The sequence below is a fragment of the Vespula vulgaris genome, chromosome 7, assembly GCF_905475345.1.
Source record: "Vespula vulgaris chromosome 7, iyVesVulg1.1, whole genome shotgun sequence".
Classification (NCBI taxonomy): domain Eukaryota; kingdom Metazoa; phylum Arthropoda; class Insecta; order Hymenoptera; family Vespidae; genus Vespula; species Vespula vulgaris.
In genome coordinates this window covers 713,431-731,266 of record NC_066592.1, presented here as the reverse complement: position 1 = coordinate 731,266, position 17,836 = coordinate 713,431, and the positions used below count along the sequence as shown (strand labels likewise).

Here is a 17,836-nt window from a genome sequence, read left to right as displayed (position 1 = left end):
CACTTTTGAGCGTCTCATTATGCGTTTACTTAGACGCGTAGGATGAATTATCTATTTCAATAAATAATCCGTTATGCGTGAAGTATGAAATCTAAGAGAAGTGATAACATGAATAGCAAAACATGGATTAGGAATACTATCAAGATATCGATAAGTTTATAGCTCGTAAACGTCTTCTCAACGTTGAAAAGATTTAATATTTTCATTTAACGACAGTTGGACGAGATCATATTAAAAGGATCAAACGTATCTCGAGTATCTGCTAATATCTCGAGGACTATCGTTGGCACGACTAAAAGATTCACGCCCTAAACTTTAAGATAAAATCTCCGACGCATTGTCGCTCTTGTCCCGATACCCGATACGAACAGGGTTCTCCTTCGTGGAGATCCCGTGGGATCCGTTCGCTCGAAACGTCCTGGATTTTACATCGCCAACTCATTCTTCGTAACGGATACTTAAGGAAACCAGGTCAAATTATTCTAATTTCGTAACTTTTACATTTTCTAGGTATCAACCATGAAATTTGAGTTTAGCTCGAAAAAGCTGCTAATTAAAGGACATAAAGATGTTAAGTCCTTGCCTCAAAAGATTCCAATTTTCTCGACGATTTTGTTGAACGATCGTAAGTCATACCTTTTACTTTATCTCGGTACGTTAATATTCGCTCTTAACTGGCCATTAACTTTATTTCGCGTAACTCCAAGCAAATGAGTAGGCCGATGTAAGAAAGCGAAGGATTTTATGTCCGCGGAACTGATCTTATAGACGTGTATGATATACCTGTATTCGTGTGTCGTACGTAGATCCTCCGGGACACCAGGTACGCGTCATGGAGTTAACGGCTTACCGGAACAAACCAGAGGCGATAAATCAGAATCATTAGGGAATTGGCCGCGCCTTTCACGATTCCTAGTCGCTTCTTGCATCCGTCGCGAGATTTACGTCCGCCATAAAAATCTATATCGCATCTTGTAACCCTCTCTCATCTGCTGCTGTTACAACTTCGTCCTTCTTCCTTCATCTTCGTTCTTTCGTCTCTACCCTAACTCTGTCGTTTTCTATCTCTTTTTTCGGTTAGCGGTCACCCTTTTTATGCTCTATCAAATGTGAAATTACAAACTGGAAAGGAACGTCTTCTTCTACTTCTTTCTGCAAGTTCTCGCCTTTAACGTCGTTCCTAGTTTTCTTTTTACGATCGACGAGATAAATGGGCCGAATATTAAATCCTTCTTCGGTGTATTGGAAGAAAGGATTTATTTATCAAGCGACGACTATTTTCTTAAAAACGACTCTTCCTCGATCAAATTAAAAATCGTCTCGGAGGAGAAAGAAGAAAGAACGTGCGTACCTAAATACACGTTTGAAAAGTCCTTCGACGGGATATCGTTCAAAGCATTACGCATCGAAACGACGCGAGAAGATTTCGTTCGATGGACGTCTCGACGCAGCTCCATAAAAGTTGTGGAACAAGAAGGAGTAGTAATTTCCATACAACGCGTCTGGCATATAACGTTTCACCTTGTAAGAAGGCGAAGCGTACTCCGCGATGAATTGAAATCGAGAGAACCGAGAAAGAAAGAGAAAACCACCCTTCTTTGTAGATAATGTAAACGCATATACACGATAACACACTCGTATACGTAACATATACGTATATTTAACTTTATATCTACTCGCGCAAAGAATATGAACGTTTCGATCGACACTTCTGAAGTTCGTATAAACTCCAATGACTTCAAAGGAACAAAGAAGGATCTTAGAAATAAAAAAGAAAGAAATGTTGAAAGAAATTCAATTTTATTCCCACGTAGTACGTTTATCGACGTCGATCATGAGAATTCTCACCGGTTACTACGTATCGAGAATTCTCACTCACGATTTTCCTTACTTCTTTCTTTTTCTTCTTGGTCTTTTCTTGTTTCTTTCCTTATTCCTTTTTTCTTTCGATGACCGCTACCGTGACGCTACCTTTTCGGAAGGTCCACCGTTCTCACGAAGAAAGTAACCACACGATGCTCGAAGAAGGAGGCACCATGGTATGGTTCCGTTCGATTCCATTCCCGCTTCGTATTTACTTTCTAGGCACGAACATAAATTAGTAGTACGTGCCACGCGTGTAACGAATACTCGGATACCGATTGAAAAGATTAGAAAGACAGACAGACGAAGAGAGAATGAGAGGAGGATAAAAAGAGATGAAGAAAAAAAACAGAGAGAAAAGGATTATGGCGGTAGGATGGAACGCGGTCTACGATTTTCTTCGTTCTTCCTCGATATACATACATACTTTTATACGGGGCGCAGTATCTCTTTTTAATTAATATTATAAGGTATTGAGAATTGATTAATAATTAATATTATAGGTAAAAGGATAAGCGCATACTTCTGATATTCGTGTACATATCAAAATGTTATTCGTTCTAGTCAAATATTAAGTTGATCGTGTATCGAAGAAAAATAATTAAATTAATGCATTGTACTCATCAACATACTATCTTTTCTATACGGTGCCATAATAATAATATATATATATATAAGTTCAGGCATTCCGATTAAAATTCATCACCCTGTATATCGTTCGTAGCCCGATCAAAGAGGGTGCGCCATCGAAAACATCCAAGAAGGGAAGATTCTTGTCCTTTTTCTAAGACATCACAGCCACGCCGAGAATGCTTGACGTTTGATGCGCTACCGTGCGCGGATGTAATAGTGATCGTCCTGCTATTCCTTTCGTTGATAAATAAATTTCCTTTCGATACGTTATTCGTCGCGCACAAGCGCGCGTCCTCGCAGTTCTCCTGATTTACGATCCAAGAGATCCAGCAAACTCACCCGTCTTCATTCTTTTCAAACTGTCGTTCTCTCGATCGTTGCTACGATCGTTTTTCAATCTTCTTAGCGTGACTAGCTTACCTCTATGAATCAACTATTTGATTTATACATTTCTGAAAACATAAACCATCATTAAAAACGTTTGAAACTTTTAATTGTTCTAGAGTTTCGAAAACTCGATCGTCCTCCAGAAAGCAAAAAGAAAAAAAGAGAAAAGAGAAAAGTCAAATGAAGAATCGTGTTAACCGTTAGCAAGCAGAGTACTTTAGTCGTAGAAACCGCACTTGTAGTTTAAGAATCCTCTAACGACGTCAGGATGAGAGGCCACTCAATCACGTTAAAATCAAAATGAGTCACTGTGGCAAACATTATTTAACAGGAAGAATTTATTTAAATGTAGATACCGAGTGAATTGTTATATAGGAGGAAATATTTTTATTGTCCAATCGTCTATGGTATAAAAAGTTGTATTTGCTCGATATCGTACTTTGAAACATCGATTCTTTTCGATTGCATGTACCCTTTTAAATCGATGAAAAGATTTTTTGGAGCAGAAAGTAAAGAAGATAAATGGTAAGGTTTTTGGTGCGCGAACAAGCGAATCAGTCTGATCGACACGATCTTTGTGATCGTACACCGCGAACGATCAACATAATCCTGTAACATGTAGCTACTTCGTAGAAATTCGATCGGTCGATCTTCGAAGATTCTATCTAATCCGTTTAAACGGTCCCGCTTAGCTTTCGAATGGTGCATTAAGCGGATGCACCGGGGCGTTTCGGTGTCGTGGAATGTATACGCGCGTGTGCGTGAGTGTATATGTATATATATATATATATACACATATATATGCACAATATACAATGGTCGACACACAAACGATTAGAGATATAGACTAGATAGAATCTTCCTACTAAAAACGATATTAGAAGAGTACGCGTCTCCGAACCATGAAAGAATTCGGAATCGATTGTACACGCTTCTTTCCAATGCGAATATTACAAAGAGCTACATTGTACTACGTTTATAATCGATTAATAAAATATTTTATTTAACAGGAAGAAAATTTAAGACGGTGTAAACTCAAGTGCCAAGATCACTGATTACAAAAAGCACGGATTTTAAGCAAACGATCGAAATAATGTTACCTTTTAAACATAATTTTCATTGATCTCTTGAGGAGAAAAAAAAAGAAAAAGAAAGAAAAAAGAAAAAGAAATAAAATCAAACGTTATAGAAAGTTACGAAAAATGATGGACGAGTTTAAAACGATCTCGAAACGTGTGGTCGAGTACGAGCAGAGTATTCTGATTTATATATGTTTCTAGACGTAGAAGGTATAAAAGCAGAAGCGTCATGTTATCGACGGCTCGAGTCGAGTCATTTATTTTGTTTAATTTGAAATGTCGACGACGGGACGTCATCGTAGATCGGAGATCACTCGGGCCGATCATTGTCGGAGATCACGGCGCCTCGATCGGTAGGCGTTCACCGATAACAAGAGACCTACGCTGCGCAAGAAAGAAAGGGAAAGACGAGAGGAAGGTTTCAAAACGCAGCCGCATACATAATGGTCCCCCGTAGAAAAAAAGATTTCCGGAGATGGAGTCTCTCAGCCGGAGACAGGTGAATGTTTGACATTCCTCTCGTGGCCTCTGCTTTCGACGCCCTAGCCGCACCCGATCATCGCCTTCTGTTTTCTCGATACCTCCTCGATCCCTTCTCGATCCCTCCTTCGATCGACGCGCGACAACGTTTCCTTCGTCCGACAGAACGCAAAACTCGTTTCAACTTTTCCCCTCTTAAAATTCTTATCTTCTGTCTCATCGCACTTGAAATTTCAATCGCTTTTCAATTTCCAACTCGTAGAAATCGTTGAATATCAATCGTTCATTGAATATGAATCGTTCCGATATGTAAGCTTTGAAAGAATTTTTTGTCACACCTTTCAACAATGGTTAACAAACGTTATGATCGTTTCACAAAGCACATGACTATTTCTATATACGTACGTATATCGCCACGTAAAGAATCTATATCTTTAAAACGTCAACAGCTAGTTCAAAACACGATTGGTAAATGGGGATCCTATCGGTATCCGTCCGTCTATCCCTCGTGATAAAGATGTGGACATCGAAATTTAATTAAACGTCCTTTTAACGATAGATATTCTTCAATTTCTTCCTACTAAAGTAAATCTACATATAGGGCTCGTCATAGAAAGTCGAAACGTGGTTATGTCCAGTAAACTCTACGTTATTACCTTGGACAAATAAATCCAAGAAGATTAATGATTTCGAATGACTTTGAACATTTTTTTTCGATGTTTTGACGAACGATTAAAAAAGAAATTATTTCAATTCCAACGGATTAAGATATTTCTGAGGGACAAGAGAAAAAAAAATATTGTCAGGAATAAAACGATGACTCTTAATCGTTTTTGTTGGTGTATAAACGTAGGCCACCACCGCAGCCGCCATTGCCACCACCGCCATCACCTCCACCACCATCTATGAGAGAGGGTATTCGAGACGAAGACAATTTATTCTGAATTTGTCGGGTAAGATCCGAGAACCCTTTTTGAAGCACGTGCATTCTCGGTCGTATACTGGCCGGACCATTGCTCGTTCGCGGTAAAATAATATTGTCCGACTAAATTCTTCTTCCACCTCCGCTTCGCCTTCCATCGTGCTACGCAACGTGAAACAAGACAAACTATTTCGAGATCTTTGCTTTTAAGTTTCTTTTATTTATTTATGCGAGCAGCACGATCGAATGACGTTAACTGTTATTATAGCGACATTTTCCTCCTATCTACTCTCCCTCTCTCTCTCTCTTTGTCATCTTTCGAAGAATTACAAACGAGAAAACTGTCCATTCTATTATTGACATCTTCAAGTCGTAAAACTCCATTTAGTCGACGTGATTTCTCTTCAAATTCAATTATCCTAACGCTAGATAAATCATCGTCGATCCTCCATGAAAGACGAAAGACGTCCCACCCTGGATTAGAAGAATTTTGGCTAATTCCACGTTTTACGATTTCGATCTGAAGGCATTCGGTTCTGAGAAAAATAAAGTAAGGATAAATCCAAGACGTGTGGGTGCTGTTAAAGGGATTCGCGTAAGGCCAGGAACACGAATGCGAGTCTTGCATGAATCAAAAGTGTCTCGATTCATTGTATCGTGGCTTCGGGATGATCAGTTGCAGAATTGCAATGATCAAAGCCATTGTCGAGGAGGAAGCCTTTACAAAAACGTTCCATCGACCTTCTTCCGTGGCATCGCAAAAGGACTTAACGCCATTGTAAGACCACCCCGAAAATAAGAGAAAAAAGAAGAAGAAGAAGAAGAAGAAGATTCGTACGTGTCCGTCGCTACTTCAACGTAAGAACAGCAACTAGCTCGCTTTTGTCGTAAAACGCAACTCTCGCAATTACGATTCGTAACACGCGTCTCCCTCGTGTTGCCTCAGCAAACATCGCTAAAACTTTGCGTGTGGTCGAAAACACGAATCCTCTCGTACGAGCGCACCAGCTGAAGGATCCTCGAAATGAGTAACGGGGATTCCTCGAGACTTCCCCTCTTTAATTATGTTGCGAATCTCTCTTAGAGGCCATCTTCTCGAGTATCTTAATTTAAAATACTTTCACGAATCCGATGCTTTGCTCCTATTTTCATACTTGGCATTCCGTTAAAAGACCGAGACCTCTTGGTTGGATTCCGGATGACTCGTCGATCGCAATTTATTTCGAATATCTTTCCGTCTTGTAAGAGAAGCGAGGCGATCTGAAACAATGGATCGAAAATATACATATTTCTTTTTCTTTTTTTTCGAAAGATTTATTCTACGGATAACAACGGTAGCTTGAGAGAACCGATTCGAAAGTCCAGTTCTCAAGTCCATCAGCAGGGAAATTTGGACTCGCGAGACAAGCCGAAGTTCGAGCAAACAAGGACGTCGGCAAAAATCAAAGGCTGATTCTTCGTCCGATATTGGCCCGTCGGTTCGTTCGACGGACTAGACAAGATCTGCAAGCTCACGCCCTTGAAAATCCTTTCGAATGGCGGCCCGTTGACGAACCTTCCTCTTTCTCTGCTATTGGTCTCTTTCCTTTGCCGTACCGTGTTGTTGTAACACATTTCGTACCGCAAGCAAACAGAGTTCCTCGTTTTGTCTGATAATTGCTGGAAACACCGGGCGAGTGTTTGCAGTGTCATCGACGTTCGGTCACACCTCGCAGCACTGTGACCACTTCCCAAAGCTCCTCTTCTTCGCCTCCGCCGCTGCCAATGTATGCCTTACGTTCTTATAAAAGCGACTTCGTTCAAAAGCTCTACCACTTTGTCGCTTCGATTACGTTTTAAATGCTTTCCAAGTCGACACAACTGGTTCTCTCGAAGATTGCATTTTAAACAAGAAATGTTCGCACTTTAAATCGTTTCATAACTTAATCCCGAGGCTGGTAATTACACTAAGATTCCATTTGATAAGATTATACGCGTGGAATGCATTCTCTGTATCTCTGATGTTTCTAGATTGTGTCAACCACCACAGTATCGTGTAGATTATAATGGAAAATATTATTGAAAATAGCTTCGAGCATAATAATTAGAAGATTAAGTGTACTATCCGTAATCCAGTTTCTTCGTTTAATTAAATTGCATTGCATGTATCGCATTAGTGCTTCCATCTATGTGAGTGTGAGTGAAACATCTAGGAAAGCCGGTTGGCATAAAGAAGCAATGAAGTATTAATTCGCGATTACTTAAATAACTACGAACTTAAACTAAAGAGAAGTTTTGCGTCGCAAAAAAATAATATATATCAATACATGTGTCGTTAAAGACACTTAATTCTAATTTATCCTTCGGTTTATATACAAGTCTTACAGTTAAATATCAATCGGTGCAGTTCGTTACAAAGTTCTTCGAATTGAAATTTCATTAACCCAAAAATAATTAATTTTCTTCTAAAAGTTGTGCCTCCGTTTCGTCGTTAGACTCGTACATCTCTTCGTCCTCTTCCGCCGTCTCTTCCAATTTCTTTCTTTCTTTAAGTCCAGCAGCTGGTGACCTTATTAAGGACAGATCACGCTGGACTTCCTTAATATCCCTTTCTTGTTCCAGCGTACGACCTTTACGCAAACGCTGCATAATGTGTAGGTTCTGTCTCCTCTGCTTAATGTTTTCGACTTTCTTGATAGCTTCTACGGTCTTTGTCCATAATTCTCTGTTGTATTTCATTGGGATATTTCTCCTCTTCTCAAATTCGAATGACGGATCTATTGCCAATTCCTTGCCGACGGTTTTTCTATACGCTTTGGTCCATTTAACCTTTCTCGGATTCTTTTTCTTTTTGAATGCCGCGTGACATTTCGATCGACAAAATCTAAAAATCTATGGATTACAACAGTTATAAAGTTGTTAAAATATCATTTACGATATCAATATAGAAACACGTGACGTAACCTTAAAAGTTTATCGAAGCCAACTGATCGCTATTCGACTCGAAACTTTTCACAAAGAACTCAAATAACAATTTCATGTGTTACTTACCTTACAATCGTTCCTGACGAATTGAATTCCGTGTCCTGGATAAATCCGAGACGAACAAAAATAGCACGTCTCGATACGCATTCTGTAGAGTGACAGTAAACGAAGAATTGCACATGGACGCGTAATTTATTCCGTCGCAAAACCACCTAGTATTTCATCGACGAACTAACTCAACGCTTATCGAAAGATAAATTCGATACGGTTTAACTCGAGATAAAAGATTTTTTGGAAAGGCATTTGAATAGAAAACAAAGACATTGATTGAACTGTCTATATTGCATACATCTAAAGGAAACACTAGTATTTGATATTTTGATAAAATTAAATTATGCTTGTATCATTACGAGTTTCAACTTAAACTCTTCCGGTTTTCCTTTAAAAAAAGTTATGGACGATATAGTAATGGCGGGAAAGAAGGAAAATCGCATACCAGAAGAGCGAACGTTAGTTGACAGTGAATTATCGAAAAATCTATATCTTATTCTTATGTTCATTGAAAATGGTTCATACGACGTCGAACAATGATAAAAATGTAATTAAAAATGAGGAAAACGAAAGTGTGGATGTTCTTGAAAGGAAATCTGTCGTATACAAAGATTTGTCTTCTACCTTGGTACAAGAGATAAGCGATTACTCGAAACAGTTTGCACATATTTATGCAGCTAGACTTGCAGAACTTGGAGAAGTTTTGACATCAAGAGTTCAGGCAAAATGGAGTAAGATATCGGTGATATTTTAATCGATTTTAATACTCTTGTATCTTAAAATTAATATTTTATTTTGCGTGTTAGACGATGTTCGACTCTTAAAATTAGCAGATTTAGAGGATTTTGAGGGAGAAACCTGCGTTATAATTGGGACGTTATACAAACATCAGCAATGGAAACCATCAATTTTACAGGAGCTTAGCGAAGAACATCAATTGTCGTTACCAGCTTCAAGATCTGATTATTGTTCTGAAAAGGATCAGGTATTCTTAGAAGATGAAATGCTACGTATTAAATTAGTTGGTAAATTAGTTGACCTTGAGAGTATTGTCACTGGCGTAGTTTGTGCGGTATTAGGAAGCGAAGAGAAGGATGGTACGTTTCAAGTAAGTTCAAACGCTTATAAAAGTAATATTATACTTCATTATTATACAGAATTCTTTCATATAATATTTTATTTAGGTAAAAGACTGGTGTTTCCCTGGTTGTGTGCCTAAAACTATAGTAAGTTCAAGTTCAAATTCAAATGGAAAGATCGTCCTAATATCTGGATTAAATTTTATTCAAAATTCGGACGACTTGGCGATGGAATTATTTCGTGAATGGATCTGTGGAATGGCTGGTAATGTAAAAGCTCAGAAGGAGGAAGCTTCTGTCGTACGGCTTATCATAGCAGGTAATACGTAATACTTTTTCTATTACAATAAATAAAAAATTACATCATTAACGCGTTATTTTTTCAGGCAATGCTATTAGCAACAATGAAAAGGAATATATACATAAAAACATGTCAGAGTTAAAAGTAGAAGAGAGTATACATGCAAAAGACACTGTCAGTGCAACGCAAAAATTGGATGATTTTCTTTCTGATATTGCAAAATGCTGCTGTGTAACTTTATTACCAGGCCAATACGATCCTACCAATAGAATGTTGCCGCAAAGACCGCTCCATCCTTGTTTGTTACCTAAATCATCCAAGTATTATTTAATTAGCATTAAATTATAAAGAAAATCATGTGTGCGTTTCGAAACTTGATCAAATCTATTTTCTTCAGACTTGGAAGTTTTCAAGGTGGTTCTAATCCTTGGATCAGTCAAATTGACAAACGTATGATAATGGGATCAAGTGGTCAACCTCTCGAAGATATAAAGAAAGCTGCTGGTTCTAAAGATATATCTCCAATAGAATGGCTAGAAAAAACTATTATTTGGAGACACATGTGTCCAACTGCACCAGACACATTACCAGCCTATCCATTTTATAAAAAAGATTTATTTATAATGAAACATTGTCCTGACATATATTTCACAGGGAATGCCGATAAATACGAAACGAAATTGTGGAAAGGTATCCATTTTTTTTTTTTTATATCTTTATTCAAAACCAAAACGATCGATTATCCTTTTATTTACAGGCGAGCAGAACCAAGTGATCAGGCTGATCTCTATTCCACAATTCTCATCATCTCATACTGCTGTTTTAGTAGACCTGGAAAGTCTTGATACAGAGCTGATTCATTTTGGAATAGAATGAATAAGATTGTTATATATTTCTCCTTTCTTTTTTTTTTTTTTTTGTTTACCACAAATCATCTACGATTTATGATAAGAATTATATGTATCGATAAATTTATATATTTTTAAAGAATGTCACAGTAAAAAAAAACGTTTAAAAGATTGTTCAACGTGATTGAAACTCTGCCTATAGATATGTCGGTAAATCGTTGACCATTTACTCCGTAGATATAGTCGGTAATTAATTGACGAATTTCGTAGAAACGTCGGTAATTCGTAATTGGATTTGGAAACGCATGTATTTATACGCATACATTTTTCCTCGTTATTATCTATATTATAAAAAAATGTTATCGTTATTCTCGATTCAACAGGAAATGTATCAATGCACTTGTATATTATACGAGAAACGTACAATCACATATATCGATTACACGACGCTAATTAAATCTGTCAATTATAGCACGCTGCTCTTCTAGCTCCACTTTGTTCGTAGGTCTTGCAGTCCGATAATATCGGTCGTTTGTTTCTAATGTGATATACGCGTCTAATTTATTCTTTTACGTTAAAAACATGTGGACTTATATTTTGATATCTTTCGTAGTACTGATGTCATCGTTATTTTATCATTATCAATTTGGTAAACCAATCGGTATCATCGAAAATCCAAATAGCTATTATGATTATATAGTCGGTGAGTACGTGCAATTTTATTATATCTTTTTAACGCGGAACAATTTTTGGATTATTCGATTTAACATCAGAAAAAAAATATTCTCGCTAATTGACGTTTCGTTGCGTCGACGAAAAACGAGGTTGTATCAAAAGTGGCATCAGGTGGTAGAATGACGCATCTCGCCATGCTGATTGTTGACATTGCTTGCGTAGAAATAATGTCGTACAAAAAAAGAAAAGAAAGAAAAAAATGTTGATCGTCTAAATCGTCGTAAACGATTCGAGATCCTCGCTCAAACTCCTATCGTCCTCGCTATTAGTTAAATTTTTTGATTTGCAAAGTTGGCGCTGGTACGACTGGTTGCGTGATAGCATCGCGTCTATCGGATTTATCAAATACCACGGTGCTGCTCGTGGAAGCGGGTGGTTATTTCAATTGGATGTCGGTGATGCCGTTGATGGCCCCGTTGATGCAAGGAAGCAGCTTAGATTGGGCTTATAAAACGGAGACGCAGAAGTTCTCATCGTTGGGACTCTGGAGTCACGTAACCAGTCTCTAATGAAATTTATATAAATTTTATAGAAAACGATTCGTTCTGATTGACTTCAAAATTAAATTTAAATATATCGAACTCCTGATATTTTACGATATAATAATTATTTAGCAACAATCGTGGCCAAGAGGTAAAGGATTAGGTGGCAGTGGTCAAATGAATTATCTCGTTCACTCTTTTGGGAGATCCGAGGATTACGAAACGTGGCCTAAGGGATGGTCCTACGGTGATTTGATACCGTATTTTAAAAAAGTTACGGAAACGATGAGCGTGACTACCTTTTCATCGGATGATCCATTAGTTGCGGCCTTCATGGAGGCCGAAATTTCGATCGGATCTAACGACGCTATCTTTCAAAAGGGCAGCTATACCGCCAAAAGAGGAAATCGATGGAGTACCTATCACGCGTACTTACAGAATTCTTTCAATCGCAACAATCTTCACGTTCTGATGAATACTCTGGTTACCAAGGTAAATCCGATGGAATAATTCGCCAAAGTTTTTCGTTGTAAATCCTTTTCTTCTTTCTCAGATATCATTCAACGGCACCAGAGCGGTCGGCGTAACCGTTCTCTATAACAATGCTTCGCGAGGAAAAATCAACGCGAGAAAAGAAATTATTCTTTGCGCCGGTACCGTCAATACCGTCCAATTACTTTTACTCTCTGGTATAGGACCGAGAAAAGATCTCAACAAATATCAGGTATTATTTCAATCGTTAATACGTATGAAATTTCTAACGCGAACGAATCGCAAGGTCGCGCAAAATCGCATCGCGTGGTATTTTCTCGATATAATAAGACAGATCTACATTAGCTTCCGTATAAATGATGAATTTTTATAGATACGAACGGTGAGCGATCTCCCAGAAGTCGGGAAGAATCTTTTCGATCATATGAATGTTCCAGTATACGTAAATCTCAAAGCACCGGTTAGTCTGACTTTAAAAAAGATGCAATCGATTCAGGAAGTAGCCAAATACCTTCTCTTTGGAACCGGTAATTAAAATATACTTTTAATCAGATCTTTCTTTTTTCTCCGCTAACGGAATAATCCTTTTGTATTTTGTTTTATTTTTACAAAATAAGGATCTCTTTCCTCGAATCGTGTTTTGGCTACTGCACGCGTTAACAATAGCGGTATCATTCTCTTCGGGATGGCTTCCACCGATGAAAAATTCTTGAAGGACATTGCTAATTATCAAACCGAGACTTTCAGGTCGCTCTTTCCTGCTTACAACGATACTGCCCACGAAGGTTTCCTCTATCTCGCCACTTGTCTTCGACCGAAGAGTCGTGGAAACGTTACCTTGAAATCACGAAGCATTTTCGATCAACCGAAAATCGATCCGGCTTATCTTCAAAACGACTACGACGTTCATTGCACTCACGAGGGTACGCAGTGAATATACCGAAGAAAAAAGATTATATCGATTATACCGATGTATTATAAAATACGAGACGATGTTCGCAGCGATCAATTTGGCAGTGGAGACTTTAAATTCGCGAAAGTTTCGCGAGTTCGGTGCTCGCGTTCATTTTCCCGATTTCGAGGAATGTCGACACTTCAGACAAGATTACAGGGATCAGGATTATTCCGAATGCGTTATGAGAATCGGTGGAGTTACCAGTCATCATCCCTGTGGTACTTGTAGAATGGGCACAGACGATAACTCGGTGGTCGATGAAAAATTAAGGTGAGGCGGAGAACGTGTTCGTGTCTAAAAAGAATACCAAGGAAAAGAAAATTGCAATACGAAATGCTACGAAGGATATTTTTCTTTCGTTTCTTCTTTTTCTTCAGAGTAAGAGGAGTAATTGGTTTGCGAATAATGGACGCCAGTATATTGCCTTCGCCAATTTCCGGTACACCGAATTCCGTCTTGATAGCGATGGCGGAACGTGCCTTTGACGTAATCACTGAAAGAACAAGCAATTAAAAATTTTTTCGATGGTTCATCGAAAATCTCCAAAGGTGCTCTCTGTTTAAAAAGGATCTCCTCGAGGGGCTAGAAAAAAAAGGAATAACATGGGATCGATCGAAATAAGCTCGCTCTCTTGACTTTCATGTTTTTTGTAATTTATAATTAATGGTAAAGTTTTTTTTTTCTTGTTTTACAGTAATCGAACAGTTATTAATAGTCTAATTAAATTTCGATTAATTTTATACAAACAAAAAGGATTGATGAGTTACACTCAACGACGAAACACGAACCTCTACCACCTTTCCGCTTTCTCTCCCTCTCTCTCTCTCTCTCTCTCTCTCTCTCTCTCTCTGTCTCTCTCACTCTTTCTTTCAGGAATGCGGGTGGGATGGCTCGGGGGTAAAAAAGAAAAGGAAAAGAAAACGATCGTGATACTTCGCGTTTCTTCGCGTTTGAAGTAAGAAAGCTTCCTTTTATCTTTCACCCTAGTGTTCTCTTTCGCAAGGTGTTTGACAATGGCAGAGCTTCGACGTACATTTTTTACCTTTGTTCCTCTCTCCCCCTCCCCTCTCTCTTTCTCTCTCTCTCGCTCACTCATACTAATTCTTTCCGAAACGCTCAAACTTTTCCCACGCCAACGCAAATTTTACCTTCTTTCTTTTACTACGTAATAAAGCGCAATTGCATCCTGTTAAATTTACTCTTTCGCTTTGTCTCACTTTCTTTCACGCTTACATGCGCACAACGGATGTAGAAGTTACACCCGCTCTGTCTCTCGTATAAATAAAATATCTGTAATAATAACGCGAAGCTCGTTGCCCTGACATTTTCGAAGAACACAGTCGAGACTTTCGTACGACTCTTTGTCTCCGAGCCCCCCTTTTTCTCAACCCCTCTACGAAGATGTTCGCGTGTACGGAAATCCTTTGAAAGAATTATCAGGCGGTCACGATCGTAGCTTTTTCGCCAATGAAAACGTGACGTCGATATATCCCTTTTATCCTTCCCTTTCCAAAGCACCCCGATCCACCCCACAACCCAAATCCCACGTGATCTCTCATTTTCAATAATCGTAACGTAAACTTAATCTTTCAACTTAAAAACAAAATTGGTAACCACGTATCCCCGGACAAAACACATCCGACGCTTCTCCTTCGGCTCTTTTTCGAAGAAAAGAAAAAGAGAAAGAGAGAGAAAAAGACTATCATATCGTTTTATCGACCTATGAGTACGTATATGTCTATCTCCCTCTCTCTTTCTCTCTCTTTCTCTCCCTTCCTTCCTCTCTCTCTCTCTCTCTCTTTTTCTCCTACTCTTTTTCTTTCTCCCTCTCTTTTTCTCTTTCGCGTTCTATACACGCGAAGTAGGAAGGAAATCAAAAACGGAAGAAGAAAGATAAAAAAAGAAGAAGAAGAAGAAGAAGAAGAGAAAAAATTAGAAATAATAACGCACCGAGATATTCCGGCCATTTTGAATCCGGAAGAAAATTACATTGAAATCGAAATAATCGACATATAATTCTCCTCGATATTGATTATTCGAAGAACATCGATTTGATTAAAGCGATATCCTATACGGAATAGACTCGCCTTTTTTCTATATCTTCTCACATTTTAACTTTTATTCTTATCGTCGTCTCGAAACGGTCTTTTCGAACGTTTCACGAAAATCGACTATACGTAGTATCTATCTATTTTCATTCAAAATTTCGTAAGAACGAAAAGCCGCTTCGAAACGATCACGTATGTATGACGTATGTGTGTCTCTTTTTGTGTGTCATTCGTGTGCCTGCATATATGTGAGTGCGATTATTTACACGTCGAACGTGGAAAGAAAACTCTCTCTCTCTCTCTCTCTCTCTTTCTCTCGCTCTCTCTCTCTCTCCGTCTCTCCCCGTTGTCGGCGGGAAATTTGAAATTCGCGCTCATTTCTTTAAATCGTCGGTTTATTTCCTCATCGATCGGCTTCTTTTCGTTAATTTTTTCTTGTCTTTTCTTTTTTTTCGTTTTTATTATTTTTTATTTCTTTTGTATCTTCTTTGATTCTTTGTTTCTGCTTATCTCGTAATATATTAATCGAGGGGAGAGAATAATAATGTTATTATTATTATTATTATTATTTATCATTATTATCAATAAATGGTTCTAACGCTCGGTCGCAATTTGCGGGGCCGCGTTGCGCGTCACGATGTCGGGGGCAATTCTTTTCCCTTTTCTTCTTTTTCATACGTTCGTTCATTCACTCTTGCTATCACGCACACGCACACACAAACAGATCACTCTCTCCCACTTTCTCTCTATTTTTGTATGTTCTTACATTCTAACAAGTACGTCCTTATCGTTAGATATATATATTCTATATATCTATATATCTATATATATATATATATATAATATATTTATATTGAAAAAATGAGTGTACTCTTCTTTCGTCCTTTCTTCATTTATATCAATAGGAAATAGTTAATCGATTAATTTGCAATTGCGTGTAACATAGACGCGTCCAGCGCATAGAAACATAAATAAATAAATATAAACGGATATATTTACATATACTCGGGGAGTTGCTGGTTGGGAAGGAAAGGGAAGGGAAGAAAAGGATAGAATTCGATGATAGAGGAGAGGAGGAGGAGGAGGAGGAGGAGGAGGAGGAGGAGGAGGAGGAGCAGGAGGAGGAGGAGGAGGAGGAGGAGAATGGACGACGGAGGGACAAAGTGAGGTTTTGCGTGTGTTTCGTGTGTGGGAGGATCCTGATAGTATAATTCTTTCCTATACATATATTATGTATATACTCGCTATATACTACATTTACGTATATATTATATTTATGTTTGTCCATATGTATGTGCGTATGTGTATGGATGTGTGTGTTTGTGTGTGTGTGTACGCGTGCGTGCGTGTTCATTTGTTAATACGTGTAACGTGTGTTCTTACAATTAGAGACTCTATAGAGTTAGTGTCTCTATGAGAAAAATGACAATAATACTCCTCTTTTATTCGCTCTTTTTCTATGATTATCAAAGAAAGAAAAGTTGTTGGAAAATTATGAATGATTTATGAGTTTTGTTTCTTTCTTTTCATGTGTATGTAGGTACGTGTGTTTTCTCGTGTATTGCGATACATCCGCTTAATGCGGCGAGGTTGAGGTAGAAGCGGTTTCGTATACTTATTTTATATGTCATTATTTAAATGCAGGTTTTATGTATATATGTACTATTTATGTACCGATGGTCGCCACGTGATTCTCCTTGCAGGTACGAACGATGAATTGGCGTATAATCGCGCTTGTGCGTGTGGTAGTGTCTGTGTTTTGAGATGAGGGACAAATGGGAGAAAAAAATAAAACACGATCTTCGCGATCCTTTGATGAAAAAGAAAAAAAAGAGAGAAAAAGAAAAGAAAATTAAATCAAAAAAAAAAAATAAAGAAATCGAACAACACGCTTGTTTGGTGGACTCAAAATAATCAGTGATATCTCGAAATCAAAATAAACGTGGTTAGTTTTACAAAAAGAAAAAAAAAATAAATACATAAAAAAGGAAACGAAAAAGGAAAAGGTTCGTTTTTTAAGTAAAAATCTTAAAGAAAATAGAAGTGCGTTTGGAACGAGCTTAAGGATTTATGTAAGCAATTAAATCTAAAAGCGAGGATAAGGAGATTTTCGACGCGTCTAAAAGGAAGGTTCTTATTTTTTTTTCTTTTGGAAAATCGTCTCGTGCAAAGCGTCTCGGTTCGGCAGTGTAAAAGGATGCTAGGATGAGAAAAGATTGTCATGAATTTTGAAAAGAGTCGAACGTACAACGCACACGTTTGGGAGGGAATCGATCGTCGAAAAATGAAATCAAGACGAACAAAAAAATACGATTCGAAGATCGTTCCTCGCGTGCGTCGTTTTTCCTTTTTTCATTCGATCGATACAAGTTTTACGATCTTTTTCATCGTCGTAAACTCTTTGACGATAGTCGACGACGAAAAAAGAAAAGAGACGAAGTTTCGAAGTTTATTCGGGCGACGACGTTTTTGTTTTCACTTTTTGTTTCGTACGAATAAGACGAACAAGTAAGTAAT

The 17,836-nt window shown here is 38.0% G+C and overlaps 3 protein-coding genes across 3 annotated transcripts; 2 read left to right on the top strand and 1 right to left on the bottom strand.

Moving 5' to 3' along the window:
• Positions 1 to 7,661: 7,661 nt before the first annotated feature.
• Positions 7,662 to 8,549, bottom strand: LOC127065065 (probable ribosome biogenesis protein RLP24). Its single transcript, XM_050996927.1, has 2 exons — positions 8,395 to 8,549; positions 7,662 to 8,235 (listed from the first exon to the last, which is right to left on the bottom strand). Exons 1-2 carry the CDS (start codon positions 8,473 to 8,475, stop codon positions 7,798 to 7,800), a joined length of 519 nt encoding a protein of 172 aa, XP_050852884.1. The 5' UTR covers positions 8,476 to 8,549; the 3' UTR covers positions 7,662 to 7,797.
• Positions 8,550 to 8,654: 105 nt separating this feature from the next.
• On the top strand, positions 8,655 to 10,665 carry LOC127065060 (DNA polymerase delta subunit 2-like). The gene is made up of 6 exons (XM_050996917.1): positions 8,655 to 9,110; positions 9,186 to 9,487; positions 9,564 to 9,777; positions 9,845 to 10,079; positions 10,157 to 10,449; positions 10,517 to 10,665. The coding sequence occupies exons 1-6, from the start codon at positions 8,894 to 8,896 to the stop codon at positions 10,633 to 10,635; spliced, it is 1,380 nt and encodes a 459-aa protein (XP_050852874.1). The 5' UTR covers positions 8,655 to 8,893; the 3' UTR covers positions 10,636 to 10,665.
• Positions 10,666 to 11,167: 502 nt separating this feature from the next.
• On the top strand, positions 11,168 to 15,257 carry LOC127065057 (neither inactivation nor afterpotential protein G). Its single transcript, XM_050996911.1, has 8 exons — positions 11,168 to 11,310; positions 11,634 to 11,836; positions 11,957 to 12,316; positions 12,378 to 12,548; positions 12,690 to 12,843; positions 12,934 to 13,239; positions 13,319 to 13,541; positions 13,649 to 15,257. Exons 1-8 carry the CDS (start codon positions 11,190 to 11,192, stop codon positions 13,782 to 13,784), a joined length of 1,674 nt encoding a protein of 557 aa, XP_050852868.1. The 5' UTR covers positions 11,168 to 11,189; the 3' UTR covers positions 13,785 to 15,257.
• The last annotated feature ends 2,579 nt before the right edge of the window (positions 15,258 to 17,836 follow it).